Source organism: Myxocyprinus asiaticus, chromosome 15, assembly GCF_019703515.2.
Source record: "Myxocyprinus asiaticus isolate MX2 ecotype Aquarium Trade chromosome 15, UBuf_Myxa_2, whole genome shotgun sequence".
Classification (NCBI taxonomy): Eukaryota; Metazoa; Chordata; class Actinopteri; order Cypriniformes; family Catostomidae; genus Myxocyprinus; species Myxocyprinus asiaticus.
The window spans coordinates 20,291,229-20,307,675 of NC_059358.1; the positions used below are offsets into that span (position 1 = coordinate 20,291,229).

The following is a 16,447-nucleotide window of genomic DNA, read 5'->3' on the forward strand; positions in this document are numbered from 1 at the left end:
AGCATCTGTGATTAAGCTCTCCTCTCTATACTGCCCTCTGCAGACTGAATAGTTTTCTGGGGCAGTGAAGTGGAGGTTCCAAATCCCCTGAAGATGTATGGCCTGTATTTGGAAGCAGTGAATGACTACATAAATGAATCATATGGAGAGGACGTATGGAGGCTAATTGAGGCCAGAGCCGAAATCCCTCACCTCAAATTTGTTCGCCATCAGATGTACAAGTAAGTCCATTATTTTTCCAAAATGGCAAGCTCCCTAATTAGAGTTAGCTGCTGGAAAAATGAATAGCCATGAAGGGCTATATATTGCATCTGGCTATACACACCCTCATGTTGTAACTTTACAATGCTGGTGTTATTCCAGTGATAATCTGATTCTAAGGCTGGCGAAGGCAGCTGGGGAAGTTTTAGGAAAAACTCATGATGAGCTGATGTATGCTTTCGGGGTCTATATGGTCAAGCGGATAGGAAACTACGGCTATGAGAGGATCCTAAAGGTGATTTTCAAGCATGGTTGACAAGGCTGGTATTTTGTTTGTGATAGATACTAACATAGAGACAGTTACCACATAACGTTTTCATGGCCCTTTTTTATCAACATGAAGATTTTGGGTTAAAATTAATTTGAATGTAAAAGAAAAGTGTATATGTTAAGTGCCATGACTGGTCACTATTTCTCTTATTATTATTATTTTACCATTTTAACCTTTAAACACCTTTTTGCCTTCACTAGGTCTTTTTAAATGGTCCTGCAGTGTGATAAAAAAAAAAAAGTAAACTACAAATATTCCATAAAGGGATAGTTTACATAAAAATGAAAATTCTGTCATAATTTAATCACCATCATGTTGTTTCAACCCTGTATGGCTTTCTGTTTTCCAAAGGACACTAAAGGGGGTCTTAGGCAGAATGTTAGCCTCAGTCACCACAGATTTAAAGTGAACGGTGACTGAGACTAAAATACTGCCTAACATCTTCTGTGTTCCACGGAGGAAAGAAAGTAATTCGGGTTTGGAATAACATGATGTAAGTAAATTACAACAGATTTTTTTTTTTTTTTAAAGAACTATTTATTTAATATGAGGTTATTAAAGCTTCATGCATAATAACGATAAAAGAATTTGCAGAATGCTGTTTTTTAAATGGTTTTAGATGGAATTTAGCATGCCGCAGTGCAGGAAATGGCAACTTCCCAAAAGTATTTGATGTCAACTGCTCATAGTTAAACATGAATAGGATTATTTTTGGTCTTTCAGCCATGGATAATTGTATTATTATATAATTATTTTACATATATCATCAAAAGTGCAGTTTTTCCATACTGCTCTAATATCTGTGTCTCAGGTACTGGGGCGCAATGTTCGAGACTTCATCAATGAGCTGGATAACCTGCACGAGTATTTCCGTTTCTCCTTCCCAAAAGTCCAGCCACCCAGTTTCTGTGTGGAGGAGGAATGTGAGACCAGCCTTACTCTGCACTACCGATCAACCAGGAAGGGCTTCACACAGTTCGTCAAAGGTAACAGCTGAACAATTAATCACCTCCATAGACTTCCTTGTTGAATTAGTTTTGATATTTGTTTGATTGGTTGTGTAATTTGTTTGATAGTGACCTCTGCACTTGTACTTGCTGATATTGTTTGCATATTTAAATAATACAGAAATGTGTAAGTGAAAACTTATCTCAAAGTAAAGTCCTGATAAGAGATGTGGCAAGAATATGTTTGTTTAAATCTTATATATGGCAGCTGATCAGTCCACAGTGTTCACAGACTGTTTAAAATTCAAACCGTGTCTCTTGTGCCCGCTCTGTAGGACAGCTCTCTCAGGTGGGCCGACAGTTTTACAACACAGACATTGAGGTGGAGATTCTGTCCAAAGAGGAAACAGAGAAAATGACATATGTGGTAGGAGTCCAAACAGACAAGACATTTACCTTCCTCTGTATACACACACAGCTTAGTTGTTCTTTATTCCCACCTTTGTTATCACCTGTAGGTGTACAAGATGAATTTTGACAATGCTGCATTTAAGCACCGTATGCCCCAGCAGAAAACAGCTCCAGGCTATGAGAAACTGCCCATGAAGCGAGGAATCTTCTTTGACATGTTCCCCTTCAGCGTGATCTTCCGCAGGGATATGACCATGTATCGAATTGGAGATGGTTTGAAAGAAGTGTTTTCTGATCTGCAGGGCAAAAAGGTCAATGAGGAGTTTACACTGGTGCGGCCCATGCTGGAATTCAGCTGGGATAATGTGAGTGAAGGGGGGGGGGTGAATGGGAGGGAGTTTAGATCCTGGTTTGAAGGGCAAGGCAACATAATCTAACAACCAACAGTTTAAAGATGGGATTATTTAAAGAAATGTAAATGCTCCAGCAAGTAAAGAACATGGAGATTTCTTTAAATACTCTGATTGTTTGCACCACTAGCATCACCAAATGTATTAACAAAAATAATGGTTCACTAGAAATAGTGAGAGAAATGACAGAAATAAGAAGATCAGTATGGTAGCATACTGTTTCAAACAGATGGTCCCACCCTAAACACATGCCATTGGTTGAGCCAATGTTTTTAGGATTGTTGGGATGCTAAAAACAAACAGATTTCAGAATAAAATATTACTCTTTCTGCTATAACTTTATACAGCAGAGGCCTGTACCATGAAGGTCGCTGAACGAAGTCAGGGTTTCAGTTTGACAAATTCAGTCCAATCAGGCTTAATTGGTACCATGATGCAGCTCATCAACTTTCTCTGTCAGCTCAGGCTACAATCCTAACTTTAAAATTAGATTACGCGCTTCTGCACATGAATGAGTGACATTTGCAGCCCACAACCAATCGTGTGAGAGAACGTGATTCACTTCTCGTGAGAGACTCAGCGGGATTTACGTCTCTCCTGAAAGCTGATGATTATGAAAATAAGAATTAAAATGTATTTAAACTGTGCACAAGACATTGTTTAAAATATATATATATATATCAAATTAAAATACATTTACACTGCTCAAGAGTTCAGCATGAAATCATGAAGACTTAAAACACATGATTTACACCTTACAAGGGATAACTTTAAAATGAAGCAATTAAAGACACTTACACAAGAAACAGCAGCTGCTACCAGAGCTCAAGAGGACTGCTGCAAACAAATTCTTAATGTGATAAAATAAAAATAATATATATATATATACACTATATGGCCAAAATTTTGTGGACACCCCCTTCTAATTAACGAATTTGGTTACTCCATTAAATGCAGTAAAGAAAAATCTTAATGTTTCTTTATGTAATGGCTTGGGCTTTGTGTGCTTCCAAATTTGTGGCAACTGTTTGGGGATAGCCCTTTTCTGTTCCAGCATGACAATGCCCCTGTGAACAAAGCGAGGTCCAAGAAATGGTTTACTGTGTCTGGCGTGGAAGAAATTGACTGGCCTGCACAAAGCCCAGACCTGAACCCCACTGATCACTTTTGGTGTGAACTGGAACAGCAACTGTAAGTCAGGCCCCATCGACCAACTTCAGTTCCTGACCTCACTGATAGCCTTGTGTCTGAATGAGAGCAAATCCCTGCAGCCATGTTACTACATACGGTATAGTGGAAAGCCTTCCCAAAAGAGTGGAAGCTGTTATTACAGCAAAGGGGGAAATTGATGCCTAAGGTTTTGAAATCAAATGTTCATCAAGCACATATGGTGTCCACAAACTTTTGGCCATATAGTTTGTATATAAACAGCTAGTATATCGTGAATATATATAAAGTGAATTCATATAGGCCCACAAAAGGAACACACAGGCTTAATCATTTTAAAAGCTTAAATTTAAAATATAAAAGCTTGTATATTTATTTTAATTGAAAACTTTATATATCATTCAAAACTATTACAACTAAATATAGGCTACTATTGATTACAAAACGAAGAGACTATAAAGATGAATACTCTCCCTAACTTTTTCAAAATCTACCAGTTAGTATATCAAAAAGTGTTTTTTGACAATGGAATAAGCTACTTTGTAAATATATATGGGATAATAGGAAACCTATAATTAGTCTGAAAATTCTTAAGTTGTCAAAAAGGCTTGGAGGACTAGAATTCTCAAATTTAAGTTATAATGCTGCCCAAATTCAACCTATATTGATTTGGATGAATGAAGAATCTGAAGTGAAATGGAGGAAGGAAATTTATCAAATGGGGGAACCTATTAGTATATCCCTGTTAAAGCAACACATTTAAATTAATAGATCATATTTGTATTAATAATACTTTTAGAATTTGGTTAGAAAAAAGAAATAGTAAAATTAAGAGTTCATTTACAAGAAATTGCAAAAGATCCTGATTTCATGCCAAATAGATTATAGAATACATTTAAGTTTTGGGCAGACAGAGGTCTGAAAAGATATCACCAACTGTTCACTGATAAGGAATGGATACCTTTTCAAACATAGCAAAAAAGTATGAGCTTCCAAATTCACAATTTTTTAATTATTTACAGGTAAGATATTTATTAACAGAAGTTAAAGTAAAAGAAATAAAAAAGAAAATGCATCCACTATTATATAATTGATGCATACAATACAACTAATACAATAAAAATGTTAGGAATTTTAAAGTGCACTTGAAAGAAATATACAGGACACTCTGAATAAAATTATATGTAGGTGGGAGGATGAATTAAAAATAAAAATTAGTCAGCAAGACTGGGAAGAAATATCAAATAATATATTCCATACTACTCAATCCAGTGTTTGGAGGGAATATGCTTGGAAGATACAAATGAGATTTTTATAACGCCTGTTATTCAAAGTAAATACAATGGCATGGTAAAAGGGGATTGTTGGAGAAATTGGAGGAAAAAAAGGTTAATCACAGTCAAATTCTATATGAGTGTTCTAAATTGACAAATTTTTGGAATTAGACTAATATTTAAGTTAATTTAATATTTAACTGCACAATAGAAATACATCCAAAAAAATTATTTTGGGTAAAATGCCATTGTCCTTAAGAAACAAAACTGAACAATATATATATATATATATATATATATATATATATATATATATATATATATACACACACACACACACGCACACACACACATACAGAATAGCAGCTTTGAAATGGATTACAAAAAATTAGCTTAAACCCGAACCCCCATAATTTCAAAGATGGAGAAAAATGATTTTGGAAATACCAAATGGAGAAAGAAGCATTTAAAATTAATAAAAGTCTGGAGTGTGAACATAAATGGGATTTGCTTAATATTATAAATTAATTTAGATTGTTTCCTTCAGATTCTTGAATTTTAAACAAAATTAGTTAAAATACGAGGTATAATGTCCTATCTCATTTAATATTTAAAAAAGAGGTGATGCCTTAACTTTCCAGTTTATTTGAAATAAAATATAACATGTAAATTAACGAATTATATATTTATAGAATATGTTGTGAATGGTTATTTGATAATTATTCAAAATAGCATCGTGTTTTTTTTCTTTCTTGATATACAAGTTGTATATTGTCTTTAGTTAAAAACTAAAGCATAAATAAAGGCTACTATTGATTAAAAAGTGAGCACTTGGAATACTGTATGCAAAAAATTGGTATGCGTATTTGTTCTTTTTATAAAATATGTATTTTGTGTACTGCTTATTGCTTATAGTATTGTAACTTAAAGTAAAATACTATATGTTGGCATTCACCCCCTTCCATAGCAATCTTGAGCTTTTCAAATTTTTAAAACTATTATTTTTTGCAGGTATCATATTAATCCATCTTACTGGCTGTTTTATAGATAGCCTAATATATTGTTAAAATAGTTCCATCCATTGAAGCGTTTCTTTTCTCGTTTTCCTTTTTTTTTTTCCTTTAATATTGAAGAACATAAACTGGCTAAATCATCTGACTATCATTTTACGCACATTGTTCTTTGCAATAAACGAACACTACAACATGGTGCTGATTGGTTTATATTGATTTGTTGCGTCCTCTTGTGGACGTAGGAGACAGTAGGTTAGCCATGTATCGCAAGTTGCTATGGCGATGAACACCGCTAAAAGCCAACCAACTTTCGTGGTGCATAAAACCTGAGGTTGAGGCAAACTTTAAAAAAAAAAAAAAAAAAAAAACCCTTACCTGGCTAGCCACCGAAACCAACTTCATGGTACAGGCCACAGAAATAGTAAGAGTAGTTTAATAGAATGCCATTCCAAATTAATCCAGTATTTAGACAGTGCTATAAAGCCACACTGTTAAATTACCAGGGGAATCTGTCAGGGTGCGGAGAGGGCGGCTAGGACTCAAGCACAGAGTTAAACAGAATGGGATTTATTTACAACAACACCCATAGGAGAAAAACATCACAGTCCAGGGCAGAATACCAACTGGCTGAGCTGAAGAGCCTCGAGGTCCAGGCTCAACACAGGGATCACCAGGGAACTGCAGGAATACAAACAGACAAGACCACAACAGGGAAATATCCACAACAAACTAGAACAGGACAGAAAACACAATGAGGTTAAATAGGGAAGGAAATGAGGAGGGTAACAAGGGAAGGCAGGTGAGGCAAATGAACTAATAACAAGGTAACAAGGGGGGTGGGGTATCACTCACAACTGAACTGACATGAGTGCACATGACAATGAGAAAACACAAAGCCAAGTGCACTCACTCTACAAATGACAAGACACAAGAACACATGGCAGTGAAAACCAAACAAAGCCAAGTGTTCACACAACATGACACAAAACATGAGTGTCAGAATTCAGCCACAAAAAGACAAAAACAAACCAACAGAAGTGGCTGAACCCTGACAGAATAAACATGTGAATGAATGACTTACAATTGACGGGATATTAAGCTGGAGAAAGTAATTTTACATTGAAAAATTACACCTATCATCCTTGCATATTTCCAGCATTTCTGTCCTAAGCAAAGGCATTATGTTTGTGTATGTTTTTTTAGATCTACACCCATCTCAACAATGTGTTTGAGCTACTATCTAAGGCTGTGGTTGAAAGCAAACAGAAGGTCAACATCCCCAAACTCAGCAAAGAAGAACCAGAGGAGAAAGAGGAGAGTGAGAAACCCAAAAAGGAAGAGAGAGGTACAGTGCTTAGATTAGCGAATGTCAAAACTACACCGACCAATCAAAACTTCAGATCTGCATTCAGCAGATTTACATTTACACATTTGGTTGATACCTTTATCCAAAGACAATTACAGTGCATTCAAACTATGAATTTTATCCATACATGCATTCCCTGGGAATCAAACTCATGACTTTGGCATTGCTCATGCTATGTTCTACTAGTTGAATTATACAGGAAATCACATACAGTATGTGACAATACGTTCGCGGTTAATCCCGATAATGTCTTAAAAACGTCTCATCCTGATTCCTGTCACTGTGCCTCTGCTGTCCTCTCAGACATTAAGGTGATGGAGGAAATGAAGGGGACGGATCAGGAATACTGCAGCGCTCTGACTCAGTACAACAGCTCTGCTAATTCTGGAGGAGAAGACATTGAGCTGCTGGCTTTTCAGACTGTCACTGGTTAGACATCCTGTCATTACACAAAAGTGCTGGCTTCAATGACCTTCGCATCTCTCTAGACATTATTTTATGCTTATGCCTGTCTGATATAAAGCACTTAGAATATATTCAAGAGCACTTTTCTTGCATAAAACTGATCTGAGTTAAAAATTCAAAATTCTCTCAAATGAATGAGACCACAATCATTGTTTAAAGTGTTTTGTTACTGGTGCCAAAGCAATTGAACCTAAAGTACTTCCAGGTCATCCATATCAGTAAGGCAAGCAATTCAAATCCTCTGTAACTGCAGTTAAAAAATAAATTTCCTCTCTCTTGTTCAGGTAAGTGCAGTGAAACCATATTTGAAGACATGCGAGAGCCCCCTAAAAAGCCTCTTCACCTAAAGGGCCAGATGAAGTACGTCCCTCAGTGGGACTCGCTAATCTTCCTTGGAACTCCCATGTAAGCTCTAACAATCTTTCCCATTTTTTCAACTCTGTAGTCTGAGCTAATGGAAAATATAGTTGTTTAGTTTTTGTGACATAAAACTGACAATCAAAATGTTTGTGCTAAGTTATTTCAAAGGGTAAATAACGTACACTTTTGTGGCATTTTATATTTTTCCCTGAGGTCCAATTATTCATCAAAGTTCCATGCACCAAAAAAAATATCCACTCTCTATCCATCTCATAGAATTAAACAGGCTCTTTTTGCTACTGTTAATGACCTCTGTTATGACAGGCCAGTCTTCACATCCTGACATAGTGGTTTCTTTAGGCCAAGTTGTTGAAGACTAAATAGGCATTTATGTGCAGATGTGGGTGTTGATACTGTATGTTATTGTGTTTATTGTGTTTATGATTTCTTAATTATGTATAATTTGCAGCATAGTTTTCGTAAATGGCGTGGACTGAGGAGGGACTGTTGTAAAAGTTGCCTATATAGTGCATCGAACTCTTTCATTTCAAGAGTGCAAGGAAAATCCTGTTTTCAGTGAAATCACCCCTTTAAAATGAGTAGTTATAAATCTGGAATTGTCAGATCGTCCTGTAAATTTTAGTTCTCTCTATTAGTTGTCAAGAGAAAGCTACTTATGCAAAAAAGATTATGGCTGTAAACCAAGCAACAGTATCAAGTTGAAGTCTTCTCATTAAAAACAATTGTTTTCTTTGTACAGTATTGAGACAGTAGAGGACATGATAAAAATGGGTGTTTACGTCAATGATTTAAACCTGCACGACTCGAGCAGAGAGCTCATCCTGGCCGGAACACAGCAATCAGCCGAACTGCAACTGGCACTTGACCAGGTATGAACACAGAAGGGTGTTTTCTGTTTTCTTAATCAGTAATCCTCATTTTCCAGGAAAAAAATTCTTTACATCCTTTAAAAAAGATACACTTTTTTTTTTTACAAGGGAAACTATTGAAGTTAATAATTAAAAAAAAAAAAATGTAAAATGTAATTTAAAATGTATTTAAATTTATTTTTTTGCGTGGTTAATCCTCAAAACAAGAAAAGCTGTCTGGGTAAGAACAATAGATATATATTCAAGATATATTGTCTGAAAACAAGTCTTATTATCCTGTAAAACAAAACATATATACAGATAAAGAAAATGATTTTTGCAGTGTATAAAGCCAATTGATAACAATTTACAGAGTCTCTGACAATGTATCAATAGAATTGCCAGGCAAGTGACAGGCTGATCTCTGGCTGTGCCACCTACAGGAGCAGCAGAAGTATGCACAGCTGCAGGAGATCATTAAAAAGTTGGATGAGGAGAAGAAAAGAGGAGACTCCCTGCTGTACGCCATGATACCCAAAGCAGTGGCAGACAGACTACGCAAGGGAATTACAGCCCTGGAGACATGTCAGGTACAGACACATGCAAACACAGACACTCACAAATACACAGGCCAGTGTCAACCATGCATATACTAACACACAGGCACACAACAAACACACACCTGCCCGTCCATGCATATACAAAACAAGTACACTCTCATTTAAGAACACACATGACAGTCATACACTCATACATGGCACAAATCAACTACAATGAACAACATATCTAAAATACCTTTAACATTCTGTAGACTGGCCATGGTGATTTGACCATTTTAATAATCAAAGACCATGGTCAAAAAATCTGAAGAGGAATAAATAAATATGAAAAACCCAGAGGTGTTTTTTTCTCAATTGCAATTTATTTATTTATTTATTTATTTATTGCATTTTTTGCTGAAATCAAGCCAAAGCTGGTTAGCTGGTTTAACATGGTCAAACTGGTCTCCCAGCCTGGCTATGCTGGTCTTCAGCTGGTCTCCCAGCCTACATAGCAGACAAGTGAACAAAATACCTCTAAACCCATTAACCCAGACCAGCCTGACCAGGAACAATCCATCTAAGGCTGGTTTAATCTGAAATATTTAACTGTTCTTGAGCTTTTCTTGATCTTGGCTCTGCTGTCATCTTTCTCCAGGTGTTCCCAGATGTGACCATCCTGTTCAGCGATGTGGTGAAGTTTAACGAGATCTGTATCCACATCACCCCCATGCAGGTGGTGGACATGCTGAATGAGATCTATATAGTTTTTGACACACTCAGCGAGAAGCACAATGTTTATAAGGTAACAAAATTAACTCTTACAGAAGCAACTTGTCCACTGACAGAACAGATACAGAGGGGTTTAAAAGTTTGAATCCACATTGAAAATATGGGATTTGAAATCTAATATAAGCCTGGAAATAAGGATTTTAAGATTTTGAAAAAAATAAAAAATAAATTATGATGTAAAATGAATAAGAAATGTTTAAGATTCTGCATTATTATTTTTAGGTCACTAATTAAATAAGCAAATTTGTAACATCGAACATGTACAAAAGGTCAGATTTGAAGCACACAGAATGATCTTTGGAACATTCACAAATTATGCTGGGATAAAATAGATCATAAGATTTTGCAAAAACTTGTGGAGTCCATACCAGCTTGAGTGCATGCTTTCATTAAAAAAAAAAAGAGAAAAAAAAAGGGGGACATATCAGATGCTGAGAAATTCTGTTCATATTAATTTTTAAATTCAACATTTCACTCAAATTGTCATGCTGATACAATTTGTAATGAAAATAAAACTGTATTCAAATGCAAAATTGAAGCATTTTCACATGCTAATATACAAGTTAATTGCCCTTCAAAAGAGTCCATAGCTTTCTCTTTACTATTAAATATTAACAATAAAGCTTTGTTTTGTGAACCTGCAGCCAATGTCCTTTTTTCCTCAGGTGGAGACCATCAGGGATGCCTACATGGTCGTGGCAGGTGTGCCAAATAAGACCACGTTCCATGCCCACCACATCTGTGACATGGCTCTAGATATGTTGAGTTCCATCGATCACCTGAAAGACCCTTCCACCGGGGACAATATCCAGATTCGCGTGGGTGGGTGCACCCAGACTCACACAGCATCATATAATAACTGCATCTTTTTCATCTGACTTTCTATGTACCTGTATTGCTTTAAAACTTATATCCATGTCACACACTTGAAGAACCCGATTATTTTTCAAACACCAGTATTTTCACATATTAGGCTATTTATGCTCCAGCTTAATGCTTTTGGATGCTACAGATTCCTGAGTGAAACCGTTTTTCATACAGGTATTCACTCTGGGATGGTGGTTGCAGGGGTGGTGGGTTTGAAGATGCCCAGGTATTGTCTGTTTGGGGACACGGTAAACACTGCTTCTAGAATGGAGTCAAATGGTGTGGTGAGCCACTTTCTTGTGTTGTGCTAAGACTAGAAGTTTACAGTCTTTCATAATCATACAAAACTGTAAATAAAAGTGAAGAGAAAGTATACATTTTAAATAACATTTTAATGGAAATACAGTTAATTAAAAAGCTAATTACTCTCTCTCTCTCTCTCTCTCTCTCTCTCATTATGCATGTTTAGGGCATGCAAATCCACATTAGTCAGACCACCAAAGACCATCTCGAGCATGAGCCATACAACATTGAGGAACGAGGAAAGATTTTTGTTAAGGTGCTACTATGCCTATACATTACATTATCATTGTCACCATTACCATTTTCATTGTCAACATCAACAAAGTTGCAAACTTTCAAAACATCAAAAGTGTCCTTCAGGTTCTGCTTTATATGACAGTAATGTGTCCTGGTGTGAAAATGACTTTCTGAACTGAGTCACAGTTAGCAGCACAGTTTAATCCAGAAATTGTATTAACCTTTGTCTGGAAACCTGCCCAAAACAGGTTACAGGTTAAATGCCTCATAATGGAAACAAGTAATGTCTTAAAGTTGTGTGAAATAAACCACCATTTTCTCTCCTGATTAAGGGTAAAGGTTATATGAAGACATACTGGCTGAAGGGAAAGAAGGATCTCTCCTTTAAGACTCCAGCAGAGCTCAGATACAGCACTGAGCAGAAAGATTCTGAGGATAGAAGCTCAAATGGGTGAGGTGAATGGGAAAATACATAAAATCATAATATTTATGTGATCTAAGCATTGATTATTTTACATTTATGCATTTGGCAGATGCTTTTATCCAAAGCGACTTACAGTGCTTTCAAGTTATATACTTTTATGTTTTAAGTATGTTCACTGGGAACTGAACATGTGAGCTTGGTATTTCTAGCGCCATGCTTTACTAGTTGAGTATCAGGAACAGGATTATATGACTAAACATTACATGCTTTTTGGTTTTAAATGATCTGCAACCATGAATGAAGCATTTTGATGCCTGAAACCCAGTAGCGGTTCTAGCTTGTATGGCGCCCTGGGCGAAACCCGCTTCAACACACATCCAAAGTTGTTGACCGGGGGGGTCTGTGTGGGAGCCTCATGCCGCTCCCCCGCAAGATGCCGCCCTGGGCAACTGCCCATGTCACCCATGCCTAAATCCACCACTGCTGAAACCTAATAATGATATGACTTACCTAAAATTTTAGAGGATCGCCTTGTTTTTCCTTCTTCCAAAATAAACCTGACAAAAAAGGCATACCAGTTTTCCTTCACTTCTCTTGTTTGTCTATTGTTGTCTTGTCTTCCCTATGTTTCTGTGTACTTCAATCTTCAATGTATGTCTTTTCTTCAGTTCCACTTGCACCAACAGCAAACATTCCCCTTCTAACCTGAACATCCCCAATGATGAGGAGCAGGCTGAAGGCAAGCCAACTCCCACTGACTTGCCCCCTGACACTCTGCCACCATTAGAGGGCGCTCCAGACTCAGGCACATTAACCAATGAGTCCCAGGACCAAGAAAAGGCTAAAAAGACAAAGAATAACAAAGGAGGGAAGGCCAAGAATTCTTTGGGTAATGCACAGGAGAGCACTCCCCCCGCTGGTGGTCAGGAGAACACAGCTCTGGAGTTGAACAACAAAAAGCATAGTTTAAGAAGCCAATACTCACGATTACCAGCCAATCTCCCCATGAGAAGCACAGCCTGCAATCTGCTGTGAGAATCCAGAAAAGATTGCTGTGATTGTATATCACAGAACAACTGGCAACAAAGACTTCACATTTTTCCAGCTTGTTTCACAGACAGATGATTTGTTAAATCAGATCAGTTCTAGATTGTTCAGACAACTTCATTCGTGGCAGCAATTCTGGGATTCTAGGTGAGTGAATCTGAATGAAGAATCTAGCTGTGGAACATATACCTAATAGTTTTCCATGCAGACTTCCATTTCAGATCTGCCAAAAAAAAAAAAAAAAAAAAGTGGCTTAGTTGGAGAGCTAAATTGCATGATATTTTTGGATCACAATTAGATATTTCAGCCTGAAAGTAAATAAATCTGAAAGAGAAAGAAAGATTAATGTTGGAAATCCATTTGATTAAGTCCTCTTATTTGTGTACAGAGCAGGGCATGAAATCTGATAATTTAATCAAAGTTGTGAGTGGCCACACTAATACATTCAGATTATAAATAAAGCAACTCAAAATAAATTCCATTAAAATCTAAGTCTGTTCAAAAATGTTGCTGTTGCGAGAGAGGAGGTTCCATCTTTTAGGCTTGGTATCAGACTAGTAACACAGCAAGTTCAGTTTGGACCTCAGGCTGCCACTTCCTCTTAGAAAAAAATGTAATAATGGTCTCTGAATGTTTTAATAGTTCATTAATACATGTGAAATGTTACATTAATCTGTATTTACAATTTGAGCACATTTGCATGTACAGTTAAAACATATCCAGATTTATATTAAAGTTTTACTGTACACATGATACAAGTGTTGAATTCATGTGTTCATTCAATTGCTGTGACAACAGATATATGGATGTGAATGTTGTACCTCTTTTATGTTTAAGGTGCACTCAGTAATTTTTTATGTCTGTTGTTTTGGACTTACACTGACACCTAGGGGCCTGCGTGTAGCATCATTCAAAATCATTTGTGTTCAGTTTCATTATAGAAATTCACTTTTCACAGTTTCACAGCTTTTATTACTTTAATCCATAAGTGAAAATGTCCAATATCAAGCTGGTTACTGAGATAAAGCAAGTTGTATTTGGTTGATCATGTGATTCTTACATGGCAGCTCCCCATGAGGGAACCCTCATCATGTAGAATAAAACAGATTTTACAACGTTACTGATATCTCATGTGAGTGATAATGATTTTATGCATACATTTCAAAATTACAATTCATTTCTTTAGGAGTAAAGCTTTTTTAATGAGGAAAAAATTACTGAGTGCACTTTAAAAATGTGATTGTTTACATGTGTTGACTGTTTGATGAGCACTGCAAAATTGTCGTGAAACACATACTTTGCTCAGTTACAAGCAAACACATCAGATAAACTCATATGACCTAAATAAAACATGTGAACACATGCACACCCAAAGACATACCTACCGCTACATTTAGAAAAGCCTACACACATACAGTATGTGCACATGCACACGCTCACCTATGTAAACACACAGAGATGAAAGATAAACCAGGAAGCAGACACAAGTATGACATACTTAACATTTGAACTTATTCAGTGTAATTCTAAATCATTAATTAAATTAATCATTTCAAAGTCTGCTAAGAGACAAAATAGGTTCAAATTCATTATTAGCAATGAAGAACACAAATGTAATATTATGTGAAAAAGTAACAAATCTGGAAAAAAGAAAAAAAAAATAGTGTATGTATAGACTTCCTCTCTGGCTAAAACTAATTTCAGTTATTTTTACTCAGCTAAGTATCTAACATGATTTCCATTTTTCTGTCTATTTCTGTAAAACATCACGCACACACACAACATGTCAGATATCATTCAGCGATAAAGAGGAAGCCATCAGGAAACCATTTAACCGACACTTCCTGTCTGTTACCTTGGAGACAAGCTTAATTCTTACTTTGCCTGAACACACTTAGCTTTGCAGATAACACAGATATTTTTTCAACAGTTAGCTGTCTGTCTCAGAATATGTAAAAATGTACACAAGTGGATAAGAAAACTTTATTCACTTCAGAAGTATGTAAATTCTGCTGAAGGGAGGAACCAAAACCACAGCTTGTTATAAGAGCCAAGCATAGATAGATTCCATTTATAGTCCTTATGCTTTAGTGCTTAAGCCCATATGGTTTCCATTCAGATAGTTGGCAGATAAGCAGCAACCTTTAGGATGGACAATGGGCTCCCATTACTAATGCACAAACATTAGCTCTCAGGATAACTTTCTATAACATAGCACCAATTCGTTGTACAGCAATTGAAAATTTTTGTAACTAAACAATACAGTATAAGTTTACACTAGAGATGGGCATATAAACGGCTCTTACCACTCAGGTCTCCATCAGTGACCACACTTCACCCATCTTGTGTATTTAGTAATATAATAGTCTACTTAAAGGTGCACTCAGTAATTTTTCCCCATTAAAAAAGTTTTACTCCTAAAGAAATGAATTGTAATTTTGAAACATATGTATAAAATCATAATCACTCACATGAGATGAGGACTCTAGACATATCAGTAACCTTATGAAAGCTGTTTTATTCTACATGGGTCAGGGGCGCCCTCATGGGGGCTGCCATTTTAGAATCACATGACCAATTGAATACTACTTGTTTAATCTCAGTAACCGTCTTGTTATTGGACACTTTCAATCTTGGATTAAATTAATCATGGCTGATTGTGAAGAGTGAATTACTAAAATGGCATCTGTAACATAAAAGTATTGATTTTGAATGATGCTGCATCCACACCAGTAGGTGTCACTGTAAGTCCAAGACGACATGAACAAAAAGTTAAAGAAAAGGAAAGTCTTTATTACAGACAATCAAATAAGGATAAAAATATCTTCAAACTAGCATTTTCAATTATAAAACAAAACCAACATAGTGTTAATTCTCAGACTTGTTTATTATTATTATTATTATTATTATTTATTAATTTTCTTATTATAAACCAAGACCAAGAATTCTGATTATAACTCATCCTAGAATTTTTAGGCTATATCCACCAAACTTGGCACAGTCATTGTTGCTATTATGTATTTTATAACGGATTGGACAGTTTTTCCAAAGCAACTTTGAAATAAATTCGCTAAAAAAACTTAGACTTGCTAAAAAGACTTTGATTCAAACTCTGTCAAAAATGTAAATGTAATCACATCTACAGTTGAAGTCAGAAGTTTACATACACTTAGGTTGAAGTTATTAAAACTCATTTTTTAACCACTCCACAGATTTAATATTAGCAAACTATAGTTTTGGCAAGTCGTTTATCTACTTTGTGCATTACATCCGTAATTTTTCCAACAATTGTTTACAGACAGATTGTTTCACTTTTAATTGACTATATCACAATTCCAGTGTGTCCGAAGTTTACATACACTAAGTTAACTGTGCCTTTAAGCAGCTTGGAAAATTCCTTTAGACAATTAGCCAATTAGCTTCT

General features: G+C 36.0%; 1 protein-coding gene across 1 annotated transcript; it reads left to right on the top strand.

Annotated features, from left to right (window-relative positions):
• The first annotated feature begins 93 nt into the window (after window positions 1-93).
• LOC127453405 (soluble guanylate cyclase 88E-like) lies at window positions 94-13,241 on the top strand. The gene is made up of 15 exons (XM_051719725.1): window positions 94-221; window positions 364-496; window positions 1,344-1,518; window positions 1,815-1,906; window positions 1,998-2,255; window positions 6,958-7,099; window positions 7,424-7,549; window positions 7,870-7,990; window positions 8,706-8,835; window positions 9,258-9,404; window positions 10,012-10,158; window positions 10,811-10,967; window positions 11,187-11,260; window positions 11,482-11,571; window positions 11,885-13,241. Exons 1-15 carry the CDS (start codon window positions 94-96, stop codon window positions 12,005-12,007), a joined length of 2,043 nt encoding a protein of 680 aa, XP_051575685.1. The 3' UTR covers window positions 12,008-13,241.
• Window positions 13,242-16,447: the final 3,206 nt, after the last annotated feature.

Excerpts from the sequence above, each read along its gene's own strand:
- LOC127453405 (XM_051719725.1), top strand. The coding sequence starts at position 94 with ATGTATGGCCTGTATTTGGAAGCAGTGAATGACTACATAAATGAATCA. Across the intron at positions 7,100-7,423 it reads ACCCAAAAAGGAAGAGAGAG|ACATTAAGGTGATGGAGGAA; the intron begins GTACAGTGCTTA and ends CTGTCCTCTCAG. Across the intron at positions 7,991-8,705 it reads ATCTTCCTTGGAACTCCCAT|TATTGAGACAGTAGAGGACA; the intron begins GTAAGCTCTAAC and ends TTCTTTGTACAG.